This window comes from Gekko japonicus, unplaced genomic scaffold (assembly GCF_001447785.1).
Source record: "Gekko japonicus isolate JY-2015 unplaced genomic scaffold, Gekko_japonicus_V1.1 scaffold4356, whole genome shotgun sequence".
NCBI lineage: Eukaryota > Metazoa > Chordata > Lepidosauria > Squamata > Gekkonidae > Gekko > Gekko japonicus.
The window spans coordinates 47516-62409 of record NW_015177145.1 but is presented as its reverse complement, the minus strand read 5'-3'; the positions used below and the strand labels follow the sequence as shown (position 1 = coordinate 62409).

The window sequence follows — 14894 nt, the reverse complement described above, 5'->3', positions numbered from 1 at the left end:
CAAACGTTTCCTGAAGGGTCTCCTACGTTTGTACCCTCCAGTCAAAGCTCCAGCACCTTTATGGGATCTTCCCCTGGTCTTGCGCCAGCTGACAAGTCGGCCCTTCGAACCCCTCGCCACCTGTCAGCTGAAGCTCCTGGCCTGGAAGACGGCCTTCCTCGTCGCCGTCACCTCGGCCAGGCGAGTCGGTGAACTCCTGGCTTTTCGGCAGGACTCGCCATACTTGTCCTTCCTCCCGGATGGCGTCCGCCTGGTGCCGGACATTTCATTTTTGCCCAAGGTGGTCTCTGAATTCCATCTGCAGTCCGAAGTCTTCCTCCCTGATTTTTACCCTGACCCAAAATCACCGGAAGACAGACTTATGCACACGCTAGACGTGAAGCGGGCCCTCCTCTTCTACCTGAATAGGACACGCCCCACGAGGCAAACCCCTAAGCTGTTTGTCTCATACGCTGCACCCCGTGTGGGCACTCCAATCACGGCCCAGCGTCTGTCCAGGTGGATCTTAGGTCTCATAGAACTCTGTTACCTACTGGCGAAACGGCCCTTGCCAGGCCCCGTCCGGGCTCATTCCACCAGGGCTGTAGCCACATCCACTGCGTTCCTGAAGGGAGTACAGCTGCAAAACATTTGCAGAGCCGCAACCTGGGCCACGCCGACTACATTCATCAGGCACTACGCCCTAGATGTCCGCCAGTCCACCAGTGACAGTCTGGGACGTCAGGTTTTGGCTTCGGCTAAGCAGTAAACACCTGACAGCACCCGCCTCCAGGTAAACTACTGCTCGCTAATCTCCCATTGGTGTGAAGCACAGAGACCACGAAGAAGATAAACAGGTTGTTTACCAGTAACTGGTGATCTTCGAGTGGTCATCTGTGCATTCACACCACCCGCCCTCCTGCCCTGCTGCTGTCTTCTACGTGATTTGTTAGGAGATTGATGCGCGGCGGTTGGTAGGAACTGGCGGGATGTCCGTGCCTGCCCTTCTGGGCATGCTCACTGGGGCTCCCGGGCATGCTCAGTTGGGCCAGGCACGAAAATCCTTCTAAAAGAGCTTGCTAGGCACCGGCAGATCCAGCGCAGGTGCACTCGATCCCATTGGTGTGAATGCACAGATGACCACTCGAAGATCACCAGTTACTGGTACGCAACCTGTTTTTCATGTTTGGTGTCCCAAGACAGTAAAGAGACATGGATAGGTGGCTGTTCTGTGCCTCAGTAATTAGCTTCAGTGTGTAATCAGTCTATAGCCTTGGGGTGAGGGGAGGGGATTCCCTCTTTGTGCTGTACATCTGTGTTCCAAACACTGACTTGGGACTGTGGTTTTCTTAAATATTTTCATTTTATTCTCCCTACCAGCCTACTGCTGATGGCCTCACAGGAAAATCTCAAATATTCTGTAGACCACCTTTGAGTCTTTGTTTTGGAATCAGCTGCTTGGTGTATTCTCTTAGCACTCCTATGGGGCAAACCAGTGCTTATATTCTATTTTCTTCTATCAGATGGCAACTTCAGGGCTGTCTATGTTGTTTCACCTAGTAATAATTTGTTCTTTTTCCTAGTGGACCAGGCAGATCCATTTTCACGTGTCGCTGCACTTCATTTTGATCAGATGCTTCAGAGATTTGGCTCCCCCATCATTATCTTGAATCTTGTAAAGGTAGAGCCTTGTTTTATTTTGATTTACATCGGCAACACAGAAGTTAACAAACTTCTGTATGACTTGAACTATGTTCTTGTGGTCATTCTGGACTATTCTGACCAGAATGTTTTTAAGAGTCTTGGCAAACAAGTTGTGAAAAGTATCTCATATCTGAAAATATTACAAAATAGCTCAGATAATATCTTTTGTTCACCCATTTTAATCGGAAGAACATTCATACTCTTCAGAGAACATTTCATCAGCATCCTGTTGTATTTACAGATATAATGTTTTGCTGCTTTTATTAACTAAATTTGTTTTATATTTTAAACATTATTTCCAGTTTTTTAGTTGTTCTATGTGAAAACTGTGTAGGGTACCGTGCACTTTTAAAAAGAAGACATCTGTATGCAAGCCTATTTATCCACGATCCCACTGCCTTCTGCTTGTTTGTGTGTGTTTCCAACAATCCCTCCTCCTCCTCCCCCATTCTCAGAGTCAGATGACTTTTAGACCATTCTACAATTGAGTTCTGAGGTGTCATCAATTTTTTTCCATGGTTGCTTACCAATGACTGCAGTAAATTGTTATCTCAGATGAAGAGATGTGACAGACTACACTTAAAAGCTCAGAAGTGTTGCGTAAATATGCACAGGACTGTAAAGGGTTAATTCCTCACCGAGCCAGAAAGCCTTGAATGACAGGCTGCTCCAAGAGATCTGATTGGTTAGCATCAGTTGAGCAGAGAAAGACTTGAGAGCTGAATGCTGAGGAGAAGTGAGTTTGATTCAGCCCTGACTGAAAAGAGTCTAGTACTGACAAGGTTTTTCTTTAGCACTGACTGAGGGCAGTTTAACACAGACGGAGTACTGGGAAGGTTGGTAGGAGGAGTGGGTAGTTAGGTGAAGACTCCCCTTTGGGCCAAGAAAAGGGGATAGATCTTCTAGTGAGAGAAGAAATTTCCCTACTTAGTGAAAACAGGGAGATAGCGCTGAAGAAAGGAGAGATCCCTGGTTTGGTATGTTTAACAACTGCCTTTTAAATCCTGAAGATTCAGTTAAAAAAAAACTCGAGAAGAGTACTGGTGTGTTTAGTGAAGGAATTTAGGTACCGTACAGAGTATTCCTTGCCTTCTGGAAACCAAGAGTCAAATAGGAAAGCATGCTGGTGTGTTTAGGAAACACTGAAACAAAAGCCTCTCATCTTGAAGATTCTAAGTCACTGAAAATCTTAAGAAACTCTCAATTGCTTGAAACATATGAACTGTAGTCTGTGCCTATATTGATTTACCTCAGAAATTTTACCCCTGATTTCACCTGAGTTTTCCCCTCTATGTTGTTATTTTTGAATTTTTAAAAAGCCTCTGAGGGAGGGAAGTGGGCATGGTCACCCTAAGAGATGCTTACATTTGAAATATGTTGGGACAATTGTCAATATGCTGTGGATTTCAGCTACTTTTTGGGTACATGAATTACCTTGAGCTCTCAGTCATAAGTTACTACTAGGGGTGTGCACACAAAAAAAATCGGTATTTTTCAGGTTCGGGTAAACCAAGCCCGAAAAATATCAGTATATACTGATATTCCCGAATCCCAATATCAGTAAGATACTGTGTTCAGGAAAAATCGGTACTGCTGAATATATGCAGCGCCATTACACCCTATGGGGAAAGTCCCCATAGAGCATAATGACACTGAAGCCTTTCCTTCCCCAGGCTCAACATCTGGTCCTTTTCACTCCCCACGATTAGCTGGGGAGTGAAATTGACCAGTACAAGCAGCTGAGTGGCTGAGGAAGGAAAAATAGGGTTTGGAGGAGGCATTTTTAAATACCACCCCCTCCCCAGCCTGCCTGCCTCCCCAGATCGGCTTCCCCAGGCACCCTGCAGGGTGCCCGGGCAAACCAAGGGAAGGCAGTTTAAACTGCCATCCCTTCAAGGGGGGGCCTTGCCCTGGCTCCCTAAAGCCATGGGGTGCCCAGGCAAGCCAAGGGCAGGCAGTTTAAACTGCCTTCCCTCCAAGGGCTGGCTAGCCCTGGCTTCCTGCAGCCACGGGGTGCCCAGTCAAGCCAAGGGGCGTCTCATCCAGGTTCCCTGCAATGAAATGAGTGTGCTGCCTCTGCCGTGTGACTCAAGGTTTAAAGTTTAACCACCACCCCCGAGTCATGCCACAGAGGTGGCACACTCCCTTCATTGAAGGGAAAGCCAAGTGAAGGGACCCCGCTGCCCTCCAAGCGAGCCCCCCCTGCCTTCCCTGGCCCACCCAGGGGAGTGTGGAAGGCCTGGAAAGAGCCCCCCCACCTTCTCTGGCCCGCCCACCGAGGCTGGTGGGCCAGGGAGAACTGTGGAAGGATCGGGGAGGCATTTAAATGCCTCCCCGTGCCTTCTCCCTGCCCAGCAAAGGGCTTCCCTGAATGGATGCCGACTATATGGCATCCATTAGGAATCTGATTCAGCTTTAAAGGTAAAGGTAAAGGTTCCCTTCCTCGAAAGCCAGTCGAATCCGACTCTAGGGTTGCGGTGCTCATCTCCGTTTCAAAGCCGAAGAGCCAGCGCTGTCCGAAGACGTTTCCGTGGTCATGTGGCCGGCATGACTAAACACCAAGGCGCACGGAACGCTGTTACCTTCCCACCGAAGTGGTCCCTATTTCTCTACTTGCAATTTCTTGCTTTCGAACTGCTAGGTTGGCAGGAGCTGGAACTAGAGACAGGAGCTCACCCTATCTTGCGGCACCCGGGTCTTGAACCACTGAACTACTGACCTTCCACAGCCTGCAGTTCAGCGTCTTAACCACTTGAGCCACTGCAGCTTTAGGAAGACCCAAATAATGCCAAATAGGCATTATTCATGTTTTTTTCCGGTTCATCCGAAACAAATGCACGTCCCTAATTACTACTCCATGTATGGTTCCTGAGTATTTTTATCATATTCATAAAGAGCGGCGTCTTACCAGCAGCACCCTGTGTGAACTCTGATCCAACATGACTTAGCGCGGTGGCACTGCTGAATGTGTCCTTAAACTGCACTTTATTTTTATCGCCATCGAAGTGATGTTTTAAATTGATTTGTCTGTGTTTTAAATGATTTATTCTATTTTATCGATTGTAAAATATATACTGTTTATCAGCTTTGTGGAAGCCGCCCTGAGCCCGCCTTGGCGGGGAGGGCGGGGTAAAAGTTAAATAAATAAATAAATGATAGAAAACTCTTGTCCTTTTTTTAAAAGTGAGATGCATAATACATCACTTTGAGCATTGAGCTGAGGGAGAGTGGTGCTCTGGGGAAGAGTATTTGAGTTTGCAGTGTTTATCATTATGTCTTCTGTGCAGACCCACATTGTTTTTTCTTTGCTGCCATAGGGAGAAGTTTTGTTTCTAGCACTCTTGTTCTGTTTAAAAAAACCCACACCAAACAGTTAAAAGTTCGATTTTTGTTCACCCTTTGGATTGCTGGGTTTACTGTTCTTTCCACTTTGTGTTTAAAAAAACATTCTTGTCAAGATCCATACCAGCCTTTGTCACTGTCTCCCAGCCTCATCTGAGGTAATGGTGCAAAAACCATTGCTTAAGAAGTGTTCCCACTGTAGAACGGAGATGACTCACACAGGTGAACATGACCTGTGCCTTTTATGGTTGGGTGAGCACCACAATGTCTCCGGTTGTAGACATTGTCAGCAATTTACACCAAAAGCCCAAAAGGAGAGGGCATCATGTTTAAAGGCAGCCTTATGGGAGAAGGCCCTATCTGCACCTGAAGTCTCAGCAGCTAAGTCATCTGCCATGGTTGAGCACCTGTCCAGACCATCTTCGGTAATATCGGTTCCGTCAGGTTCAAGATTGGAACTGTTCTGATCAGTTCAGTCAAGCACAAGTCTCAGTAGCTGACTCCATCCCTGAGAAGCACTGTCAAAAGCCTACACAAATTCAGACTGCAACAGAAACTCCTGCTTCAGAACTGGACCGACCAACAGAACTGGACCAACAGAACTGGAGGGTCTTCAGTTTCCTCTGGCCCCTTAGGCCCCATCGATTGATGGCAGATCACCAGTTCCTTTTATATCGGAGGGTGAGATCAAACAAGATTTACCGCCCTTCCCTGATGTTGGATCCAAAATCACCCCCCAGTGGCCTTTTTTCCTGCCAATGCCACGGCATCCATAACCATATTACTTACCTCCTATATTTAACCTGGTGTGGGGTGATTATTTCCATCAGGCACCCAGGGAACACATTGGATCCTTTCAACAGATTAACGACAGATCTTTGCTGAGATCTTTGTCTTTTTGTTTTTTAAACTGAGGTGCATTATACATCACTTTGAGCATTGATCTAAGGGTGAGTGGTGCTCTGGAGAAGAGTATTCGGGTTTGCAGAGTTCTTACTTAGTCTGGCTTAACACTCCATGATTGCTTTAGGGGTGGAAGAGAACTATCCTGTCCTACACCTCCCACACATATGAGGAGGGAAATAAGCACATCCATACCTTCCACAATTAGAAGGTGGAGACTGTGCAGGCAAAAGGGAAGTCTTTTCCTCTGTAATCTTTTGTATACCCTCACCATGGTGCTTATTTTAAAGTCTTGGGCAAGATATTAGAAGCACAATCCTCATAAGCCACTTAATAAATCTTAGTCTGAATTCTCCTATCAAACTTTTCCTCCATTGGTGCATATGGACCTTTGCCTATGCAGTTAAAACTATTTGTAGAACTGAGCAAACAGCATAATTCAGGTGTTTAATTATTACTGGCTATTGCAAAAGGTGTTTAAAAAATGTCAACCTCAATTTAAATAATTCTTGATGCAAAATTTATTTAAAAGTACTTTATTAGGGAGCTGAAAATGTGTAAATTTGGTTTTTTCTAGCAGTCTTGTTAAACAGTAAGTTCAGGCATATAATGCCTTCTGCATTTTCTTTTTCACCCACATTCTTTCTCTCCACATTCATTTATGAAATAGCCTTTTGATCTCTTTTGAACTTAAGTTAGTCAGAAGGAACCATGTAGTGGGAAGAAAATTAACTAGGCAACAAAAACAGTTTGTTTTTACTTGTTTTTTCCAGGACTTGTGTAGAACAGCTGCTCAACAGCCAATATGACATTCTAAAAATCTTTTTGCCTAACAGGATATACAAGTCCTGTGGGAGTATTTTGAATGTCTCTTTTTGCTCCATCTGTATCTACTTTTATTAGTGTTCAGCCCGGGGGGGGGATCATAGTACTGTCATTATTTAAGAAACTATGAAATAAACATGCATGTAAGGCTACACACCAGAAGTTTGAGACAGAGCAGAGCATAGCCAGAAGGATTTTAATATATAGAGAAGCAAATTATTTAATGACTTAATGTTCACAAGGCTTGGGTTCATGTCAGCAAATCGGGAAAAGACTAAAGAGGAGAAGATGCCAGCTTCTTGATAAAATGTTCCTGTGGTTAGCAAAACTGTTGGATTCTGCAGTATCTTAGTCTTAGAATCTCTTCTGTCTTCCCATGGGGTTAGTCTTCGCAAACATAATTAAACTTCATAATAGTCTGTAGCATGGTCAACATGGGGTTGTCTTTGAAGACTGTCCAGAAACTTCAGTTGGTCTCAAATGCAGCTGTTATGGTCTTAATTAGAACCCACAGCATGGACTGCATAATATCTGTTCTATCCCAATTAGAATGGTTGCCATTTTGTTTCCAGATCCAGTTCAAAGTGCTAGTTTAGACTTTTACATGATAGTATAGCATCAGTATGCATAAAGGATTGCCTGCAAGTCCTATGAGCTTGCCCATGCTCTAAAATCAGTATCTGGAGCCCTTCCTCATGAACTTGCATTAGGTGAGGCAAGCAAACATGCAAGATAGAGCCTCTTCAGCTGTGGTCACTGGGCTTTTGAATTCCTGTCCCAGGAGATGTGTCCAGCTCCATCAATGTTAGCATTCTGAAAGTTTGTTAAAACTATTATATTTTAGAAGGCTTTTAATGTCACAGACCTTCTCTGTTCTCCCCATCCTCTCAAAGACATCTTAAGCCTTCTATGCACTTGAGGAGATATCTTGAGCAGCACTGGTATAAAACTCATGCAGAATCTGTCAGAAAAATGCTATATTGAATTCATAGAACGGGTGGCAGTGCTGAAGATACTATTCTCTCTTTCTGTCTTTTTGATGTATTCCTCTTAGGTTATGTCTAATTTGTTTTAATCTGTTAATATGTATGGTTTGATTTGGCAGTCATGTAAACCACTTGGAGGGAGAAAGGGTTAGAAGCTTTTTAAAAATAGATTTTCTGGGCAATTTGTTACATGCATATAGCATGTTTAGAACAGCACATATATAAATAAGAATCTCTGCAACCAGAGTGATGATTCCCATTTAGCATCTTTAAATCATTGTATCCATTTTGTAGAGAAACTGGGATCCAGCTCTGATGTTTCTTGACATAGCTCTTTAAAGGCTAAAAGAGAGAACTGCAGATGAGAGCAAAATATTCATTAGAATGATTTAAATGAATCTTGAGGGTTGCTGGAAAATAGAAATGCAGCATATGGAAGAAGCTTTCAAGCTATCACCAAAATGTTAACAAAAAGTTTGTTCGCAGGTGGAGGAAAAACCTTATAATCACAGAGTGCTGGAGGGTTTTTTTTACTAAGGTCTTGCACATTTTGGTCAACAGATATTGATCTTGGTACACACACACCTCTCAGAAGAACTCGACTCTTGACTCACTTGTAATATTCCTTCTGATGTTGGCATTCTTCCTTAATATTTTACAGTCAACAGCTGCCATTGCCCCCCTGAGCCTTTTGGATAAAAAACTGTTCTTTCAGTTTGTCATCCATCTACTCTGCCCAAAAGTTGTATTGTGGTAAACTATAGAACAGTTTGACAAGCACCATGAGCAAGAGCAATAAAGCTCTGGATTTCTAAAACTAATCCTTGGGAAAAGGGCCATTTGATCCAAAATATATCAGATATATTTTAAATTGTGCACATCTTTAATTACAGTGTATCTGAATTTATACAGTTGTTTCATAACTGTTACGGTCTGATAATCTGCTAGTTGTAGAAAAAATACACTCAACAGTAGGTTATGGTACTGACCTTTAAAGCCCTACATGGCCTGGGACCAGCATATCTGTGGGACCGTCTCTCCCCATATGTGCCCCAGAGAGCCTTGTGCTCCAAAGACCAACACCTCTTGGTAATCCCGGGCCAAGAGACATCCACTTAGCCTCAACCATCCACTTAGCTTTTTCAGCCCTGGCCCCAGCCTAGTGGAACATGCTCCCACTTGAGATCAGGGCCCTGCGAAAGTTATGTCAGAGCTGTTCTCTCAAGAGCAGTGCTCAAAAGAGCTGTTCCTGTCAGAGCTTTCTCAGCCCCACCTACCTCACAGGGTGTCTGTTGTGGGGGAGGGGAAGGGAAAGGAGTTTGTAAGCCACTCTGAGACTCCTTCCAGTAGTGAAGGGCAGGATATAAATCCACCCTCCTCCTCTTCTCCTTCTTCATTTAGAATGTCGTCTTGATTTCCTTGGAGTCATATAAACGTTACCCCATGAGCAGGTTACATCTAATTCTGAGGTTACATCTAATTCTGAGATTAGTCTTGCCTTTCACTGTGAAACAGCATCTTACTAGAATCCGGTTCTGCTGTCCACTCCCCCCCCCCCAATCCTTTCTCCTGCCTAGTTCAGCTGAGTATGAAGGCTCATCATGCTGTTTTGCTTGAGAAAGGAGAATAAAATGGACTAGGGACAGAAATGTCCTTGCTGTTCAGAGTTAGAAAGGTATTACTTGAGTAAAACTTAGAGGAAATGCAACAAGTTTCTGGGTGGAAAGATGCAGCATGCCAGCAGTAAGGGGCACAGATGTCTGGCACAAGTCTAATGGATATTGTCAACTACCACTGTCTTGCTGTCTCAGCTTTGCTACTCAGAACTATATAAAAATGTTGGTGATGGTCATCCCATTAGTGGAAAACCTCGTTCTTTCCTGATTTTTGATGAAAAAGATATATCCCTGGCCCTTCTCTAGTGTACACAGGCTGTAGCCAAGGGATGGATGTCTAACCTTCCTCAGCAGCAGTAGGGACAGTCTCTCCATCATAAAGACAAAAACCTGTATTATCACTTCAGGTAGCGGCCTAGTGTGTATGCTTGTGTGCTCGTGGCAGAAGAACAGGCCCTCTCACCTGTCTCTTTCAGCTCCATTGTCATTGGAAACGAGACAAAGAACAGACCTTTGGGAGAGCATTACCCTTTCTTGGAGTTAGGCTGAAACAGGCACCACATAAGAACTACAAATACCGAGCACCCTTAGAACTCTCATCCCCCCTTCTACATAGTAAACCAATCTGGTCCCAAATAAGATATGATGTGTAAATCACTGTCCTAGGTCATCCATCCATTTCCTAAGCTCTTATCAGCTCTAACCCTACTACACCAATAAGTTTTTATCCCCATGGCTTGTTTTTGCTCTCTTTTTAGTATTGATATTAAATTATGACAAGTGGTGGACCTTGTATCCTTTTCTCCAGGTTTTCCACTTTCCCTTCTTCTGGCAGGCCTCCTATACTCTCTCCATTTTTTCCTGCTTCCTTCTCTACTTCACACCCACCAGCCAACCTACCTTTATCTGCCATCTAAAGCTTTCTCTCCTTCCATCCCAATAGCAGCCTTGACCCATGAAAAATATGGCCTAATTTTACAGTACTAGCTTCCCAGCTAGGCCCAGTTGGTTGGTGGGGAACCAGCAAGGACTTCCAAGGGCTAACTGATTTCCCCCCTGTATACCCTTCCCCACACTATTTCCTTTCCCCTCCTCCTGGCAACCCCCAGATCTTCACTGTTCCCTGTTTTCTTCTTTCCTTTCCACCGATCAACCAATCTACCTTATATCTGACCTCCCATCTTTAGCTATATTTATTATTTACTTAATTTATACCCCATTTTTCTCTACAATGCAAACCCAAAGCAGCTTACAGCATTCTCCTCTGCTCGGTTTTATCTTTTTCAAAGCCCTGTGAGGTAGGTTAGACATATTGTGTGTGACTGACCCAAGGTCATCTAGTGAACCCCATGGCAGTGTGGAGATTCAAACATGGATCTCCCAGATCCTAGTTTGAAGTTCTAACCTCTGCACCAGAGTGGCTTTTGTGGGATGGCTGCTGTTGAACAGCAGCTAACAGATGGGCTTGTCCAAGTCCCCAACGTGATTACATCACTCTACATAATGTTATCGCATTTGGAGACAGCCCCTCCCAGACCACCCTTCAAATCCCCCTGCTGGGGAGAAGATGGGACCTGGCAGCTGTATTTTGGTTTCACAGCAAAGGCCATAATGGCCACTGAGAGGATATTCATTTCTTAAATCTACAGATGTTACTTCTAGCAGTGTGCCCCCTATCCATATATGTGTCCATGTTTACTATCAGATGTATTGATTGATGTGTTTTTATTGTATTGTTTTGGTTTATGAGCCACCTTGAACAGGTCTCTGGAAAGATGGCCTATATATTCAATCCCATGATGAACAACAGTAAGGGGAGGAGCAAGTCTTGGACTAATGTAAAAAATCAGTGGAGGAATACCCAACATAGGCTGCGGTCACACGAAACAGAAGCCACACAAGTGAGACGGAAAACAGGCGGAGTTTCCGGGCGTGATCTCACCAGCACATCTGGGAAGCGTAGCACTCCCGTGGCTCAACCGAGGCTTCCAGCCGAAACTGCGTGGCAAAAAACTAGTACCTCGGAGGTACTAGTTTCCAGAAACTGCGGGGCAAGGGCGGGCGTCTGATCGCGTTTCCGGTGGCATCCGTCGCCCGCCCATGTCCCCTTGCAAATAAGGTGGGGTTTTTTGTCCAAGTCTCTGTGGATGCGCACATGCACCCAACGGAGCATGCGCATTTGTCGTGTACACACACACAAAAAACAGTTTGCCGCGGCGTGCGCATCTTCGTTGCGCGCCGGCTTGTCCTGTGATCAGCACCTCTCCCTTGCCATGGAACCTCCACGGTACCTCCACAGAACCTCCACGGGAGGTCTGATCGCGTAATAGCGCAGTAGTTTGCCCCAGGGCAAACAGCCACGCTTCTCCCCCGCAGTTTCCTGCTCGTGTGACCGGGGCCATAGCAAGGAATATAGTCATTTCTACATCAGAAGTTGCCAATTTGCATCTTTATTTAATAGAATGAAAAACTTTGGGGATAGACCTTCAGAAGTTAAATCTTAGTCATTATGAGATTTTTCAGGTCAGTTGTTTCAAATTAACCAAGGTGCTCTAACTAATTGAGAACAAAAACCAAGTCCTACTGTCCTAGCCTAATGGAAAGTTTAATGTCAGAACTTTTTTTTGATTCCCTTTGACATGGTGCTGAGAATAATGTTAGCATATCTTGCCAGGCAAAGGTTGCTGTTTGTGAGAAAGGTCTGTTATCTTCCCAAAGACATTGTGAATGCTCTCCATATTCTTCAGTGGATGAACTACTACCTTGTTTGCTTCTCAGATCCCACAGATGAGGAAAGTTGTCAAACAGAGAGAGCTTTTTCTCTGTAGCTGTGTTCCAAATTACTTTAAAACATTGAAGTTTTTTTGTGTTTTCTCTTTTAAAATCCCCTTTGATAGTTCTTAAAGTAGGAATTTATGGACAGAAACTACTTTTCTGTAGTTTGAGTGATATGTTTTAAATAAATTTTTGTTGAAAGAGTATTTTATAAAGCAGCTTGATGAATGAACATAAAAACACACTAACAGGGAGGAAGGGCTAATAAGCATTATTGAGAGAATCCTGTCCTTATATATAAAAGAATTTTTCCATGGCAACATTCTATGCCTGCCAAAATCAGTTGGTTCTGTGATATGTCAATCACAAGGTGTCTCTATCCACTGACTGCGTTGCCTGAGTTCTCTCCCACCCACTGCAGCCTAGGACACTCTTCTCTGATTGGGCCAGTGTTTCAAGGTCATTTGCATATGGAAGCTGATTGGACTTCACTCCATTTTGCACCTCAAACTCCCCCCCCCCCGTTTGCATATGCGACCTGGGGTATTCTGAGGTAAAATATGTCCTCCCCTACAACACATCACTTCCCCTTCAAAAGAAACAAACCCAATAAAAACAACCATGCCACACCACAAAAAAGACAGATCACACCACAAGCAGAATACCACAAAGCAAAAAATGATAGGAAAAGGTGCCAGCAGTCACCCCATTACTGCCACAGATATGTACCTGAGAGCGCTTCAGAGGATGGTGTGCAGGTCCCAGGTTCATGTTATAAAAGCTGCCTGGGGGATTATGGACCATTCACAGACGGTTCGCATGCCGGCGACCTGGAGGGGTGCCACCTCAAGTGACACCCCCGCGGAGCCTTTGTGATAGGCTCCAGGCCAGGGGGCTTATGAGGGGTAGCATCTTCGATGGCATAATGCTGGAGAATTGAGGCTCCCCTCTGCCCCGATGGTCCAGTCGCTGAGCGGCCTTCGGGCATAAGCTGGATTAACCGGGACAAGCGCTGGAGATCGAGCGGAATGGCGTAAAACTGAGCATGGTCAGAGAAACTGACCGACAATGAACGTGAGTTCTGACTGAAACGGAGTAGTTTGAAAAGCAATCCCCCCCCGTGTGGTTGAAAACAGTGATTGCAAAGAGCAGCTAACGGACACGAAGGGGGAGAGGGGAGGAACTAAACAAAGTGTTTTGAGAGACTTATCTGAATTGCGAAGTCGTTTGGCGAGTTTTCCAAGTTGTGTGGAAGCGGCAGAAACTGTAAACAAAACGGGAAAGATGGCGGCCCAGCAGAGAAAGTTTAAAACGAAGCCAGGCAGTCAGAGTCCTAGACTGGAAGAGGGAGGATGTCCTCAAACTCCTGGCGGACATGCTCAAGCCGGTGATGCAGCAACTCGATAGTATTAACCAGCAATTGATCGTGATGAATAAAAACTTTGCAGCACAGCAGCTTCAGCTGAATGAAACAGAGAAAAAAGTGGAGCAGGCAAACGAGAAAATTAAAGAGATAGACACCACAAGCAAGAAGTTGAAGAAAAGGCTGGGAGATGTGGAAACGAAGCAGAATTGCCAAGAGAATCGAGTTTTGCAGCTACAGATGGAAAAAGCTAACATGATTCTCAGGTTTCAGGGGGTTCCTGAAACGGATCCGCAAGGATTGAAGAGGGTGCTTGCTTGGTGAGATCATCGCTCCAGTAATAGGTTTAACAGCGGGTGAACTGGTAAACGAAATGGAGTCAGCCTATAGGGCATACTCCAATTACATTTAAAAAAATAACATACCTGGAAAAATAGTGGTCAGGTTTTTAAGAAGACAAACCAGAGATGCCATTTTAAAAGCAACTTCAGCAACTCCACTGAAAATGGGAAATGTAACCATCAAAACCTTCAAGGACATTCCATTTGAAATTAGACAAAAGAGGAAAAATTACAAGGACTTAATTTCTTTTCTTCAAACTAATGGGATATCGTACAGGTGGGCGGTTCTGGAGGGTGTCATCTTTAAGATCAACAATAGAAGAGAGAAGATAGACTCCATTTTTAAAGCTAAAGAATTTTTGAGACGTCAGCTGGGGACAGATGAAGAGTCCAAAGAGTCCAAACGAAGTCTAGTGACTCTGCTACCTCGGGAATGGAAGAGGATTCTGCGGCAGAAAAGGGTGCAGGACCAGCCAGAGTGGTATACGATTTTAGAGACAGAAAACTGAAGTAAAGGCAGAAGGACTTGGAAAATGACCTTTTGAAGCGAAGAATAAGAAGATGATCAGAGACTTCTCTCATAACAACTAACAAAATAACATATAAATAGCTAGGATTCTGCGGCAGAAAAGGGTGCAGGACCAGCCAGAGTGGTATACGATTTTAGAGACAGAAAGCCGAAGTAAAGACAGAAGGACTTGGAAAATGGCCTTTTGAAGTGAAGAATAAGAAGATGATTAGAGACTTCTCTCATAACAACTAACAAAATAACATAAATAGCGAATTGTTATAAGCAAGAACTCTACAAGTATATTTTGATATTAAAACTAAGTGTACTAACGGCTTCCGGTCGTGCCAAGATGGCGAATTAGAGCACTCCCGCGACTCTCCGGGGGTGGTCGGCGGCTCTTTAGACAGTTTGGGCTGTTTATAGCCCAAAGCAACGCTCCCCAGAGAGGGGGGGTGTCCAGCAGGCAGCTGTGCCCAAGCGGGAGTAAGAGATCGGCCTGATCAAGTTTCTGAAGAAGCTTGTTTTAGGCTTTGATCTCCACCCACGAAG

General features: G+C 44.5%; 1 protein-coding gene across 1 annotated transcript in view; it reads left to right on the top strand.

Annotated features, from left to right (window-relative positions):
• The window catches only part of FIG4 (FIG4 phosphoinositide 5-phosphatase), an 87973-nt gene that overhangs the window by 25759 nt on the left and 47320 nt on the right, over nucleotides 1–14894 (top strand). The window contains exon 4 of the mRNA XM_015428341.1: nucleotides 1563–1660. Within this exon, the coding sequence (XP_015283827.1) occupies nucleotides 1563–1660 (98 nt within the window). The remainder of the gene's footprint in view (nucleotides 1–1562; nucleotides 1661–14894) is intronic.